Consider the following 2,717-nt stretch of genomic DNA (forward strand, 5'->3'; position numbering starts at 1 on the left):
CGGCAACCATCAAGTAGGTCGCCAAGGCTGCTAGGCCTGGACTCGAGCCTGTATGGAGTCATTCAAGAAGACGAGCCTATGTGCTCCCCGCCTGTGCCCCCTTCCCCTGCCGCCCTCCATCCGCCCGCGCTCGACTCGCGTGTAGCCCCTGGACGGTAGGCAAATCACAGACCCGCACGACACGCGTGCTCACCGGGTGGCCTACCCGTGACTCGTCGGGCGCCCTGTCTCCTCCCCAATATGCCGTCTGCGCCTTATCATTCTTCGTCGTGGAGCAACCTTCGCTAACGCTCTGCCCCCCCTTCTCTGTTCCTGTTTCAGGCGCAAGCAAGATGAGGTCCAGGTGCTCGAGGAGAGCATCCGCCAGCGGTCGGAGCAGCACAAGAAGGCGGGCGTCGAGCTGGACGCCACGTGTCACATCTGCCTCAAGACCAAGTTCGCGGACGGCGTCGGCCACGTGTGCAACTATTGTAACATCCGCTGCTGCGCGCGATGCGGGGGCAAGGTGACGCTGCGCTCCAACAAGGTGAGCACGCCGGAGTGAGAAGTAACGCATCTTTTGAGGATTATGTTGAGCATGAGACTTGCCGAGTTGTAAGCACTGCCTACTAAGCAGCAACAAGTTATGCACAATCTCATGCTCAACTAATGTACAACTCGTGTGTCTATATTCACACACACACAAAAATGCGCGAGGGTCTAGTGTGGACACAAATCACACTCGTGCGTTCCTAGGGCATGCCGTGCTCAGCGTGGTTTTTTGTGGACGTTTCCACCAAAAAGTGAGCGTTAGCCTAACTGCTTGTTGGCCTAGCTGGCCTAACTGACCGTCAGGTAAACCGTCATTAGATGGAATAAGTTTGTGACTGAATAAACGTTTGGCAAACTGAACGTTAGCGTGATGATAAGTAAGATAAACGCGAAGAATAATAGACGCTCACTTTGATCAACGCTTAGAACGGTCAACGCTAAGACCTACGAAAAGGCTCATGCGGTAATGCTCAGTCAGTTACAAATTCAATTATTCTGAGGCTTAGTTTAGGTCACGTTCAGTGGTAATGCTCATTTAGCTACTCAAAAAACCACTAACGCTCAGTTCGGCTAATGCCCGCAAGTGCTAACGATCAGTTTGGCGCACGATCAGTTGGACTAACGTTTATTCAGAGTAATGCTAAGTCAAACCAACGTCTAAACGTCAAAATGCCCCAAAAATTCGATGTTGTGAAGGACAAGACCGCTCAGGGGTTGTCGTCATGTTCGCCGTCGATCTCGATCGTATTGATCACGTGCAGCGCCTTTCCAAGCACTCTAAATCGGGAGGTACTTTTTAACGGACAAGTTATTAAGGTGCAGGGTTGCGCACATCTAGCACACATCGGCAAATGCCAATTTACATATTGAAAATAATTACAAATTTGTATGATAAAAATGGAATGTTTGCAAATTAGTCAGTTGCAAGATTTAGATTTGCCAGTAGTTTTCACAGAAATGCATCTTTGGTACGATAAAAGTTCCTTCAAAGTTTACACTGATAAACCAAGTGTTCAACTGCTCAACACTCGTAAGTGTGCAACCGCAAGTTCAGTACTTGCAAGTGTTCAATTCAGTAGTAGTACACTTGCAAGTGTTCAACTCGGTTTTTGTGCACTTGTAAGTGTGCAACTCTTCTGTTGAACACTTCCCTCATACACCGAGTTTAACACTTTCAAGTGTACTACTACTGAATTGAACACTACTTGCAAGTATTGCACTTGTGGTTGCACACTTACAAGTGTTGAGCAGTTAAACATTTGGTTTATCAGTGTACCATTTTCTGCCAGTGATCCGCGTACGGCGGGGAAGAGCTGTAGCTGTACCCCCTGTCGCCTATCGTGTGCCGCATTGTCGGTTTCGTATTATTTTTAGTCCCGGACAGCTATTCTCGGCAACACCCGGAATGTCACTTTATTTTTCGCCGTCCAGCGGGCGGCTACTCAGCTCCGGCGGCGCGGCTGCCTTTGTCCAGCTGGTCGCGGGGCGTGCGCCGTCGCCGTGCCGCGCCGACGCTCAGAGGCAGTGACCGGATGATAGGATTATCTAACGGCTCGCGACCTACGCTCCGCGTGCATGTCGCGAGCGCGTTCCAGATAGAGTTTGGGGGAAATATTGACTCATCTGACGACAGCGGGTAGAGGAAGGGAAATTCATTTATTGGTAAAGATTTTTCGAAGGAAAAGGCCACCATTAAAAGTGCCCATAGGCCGCGCCAGATAAATGTTAAACTATGTAAAATTCGTGATTTGAACTTAAAATCGAAAAGCGCAAATTAACAAGCACTTCGTATCGACTTGGAATTGATCAAGAAGCAAGAATGGGCTGTCGCGAATTGACAACATATTTTGTAAATTAAGGTCACAACAACAATTTGTGTGTGTGTGTGTGTGTGTGTGTGTGCGTGAGTGCATGCGTGCGTGCGTACGTGCTTGCGTGCGTGCGTGCGTGCGTGCGTGCGTGCATGCGTGCGTGGTGGACTGGGAAAGCAAGGGAGGGGGCGAGAGAGAGGTAGGCTCCAGCACGACATTCGCGTGCAACGGGCTTGCCTACCTCTCCGTTGACAGGCGCTTGCGGTTGAGGCGCCTCCTCCCGTTGGTCGCCGACCACCACATTACTTGTACTTACTTTCGATCCCTTTAAATCTCTGCCCAATCTTCAATAATATTCGGACTATAGCCCCCCCC

The 2,717-nt window shown here is 50.1% G+C and overlaps 1 protein-coding gene across 10 annotated transcripts in view; it reads left to right on the plus strand.

Annotated features, from left to right (window-relative positions):
- LOC113207980 (regulating synaptic membrane exocytosis protein 2) overlaps nt 1-2,717 on the plus strand; it is a 74,018-nt gene that overhangs the window by 29,849 nt on the left and 41,452 nt on the right. For all 10 annotated transcript variants that reach the window (XM_052264542.1, XM_052264541.1, XM_052264535.1 and 7 more), the window contains exon 2: nt 322-526. In XM_052264542.1, coding sequence (XP_052120502.1) covers nt 322-526 — 205 coding nt within the window. The remainder of the gene's footprint in view (nt 1-321; nt 527-2,717) is intronic.

The sequence above is a fragment of the Frankliniella occidentalis genome, unplaced genomic scaffold, assembly GCF_000697945.3.
Source record: "Frankliniella occidentalis isolate FOCC.00 unplaced genomic scaffold, Focc_3.1 Scaffold20, whole genome shotgun sequence".
In the NCBI taxonomy this organism is placed as follows: domain Eukaryota; kingdom Metazoa; phylum Arthropoda; class Insecta; order Thysanoptera; family Thripidae; genus Frankliniella; species Frankliniella occidentalis.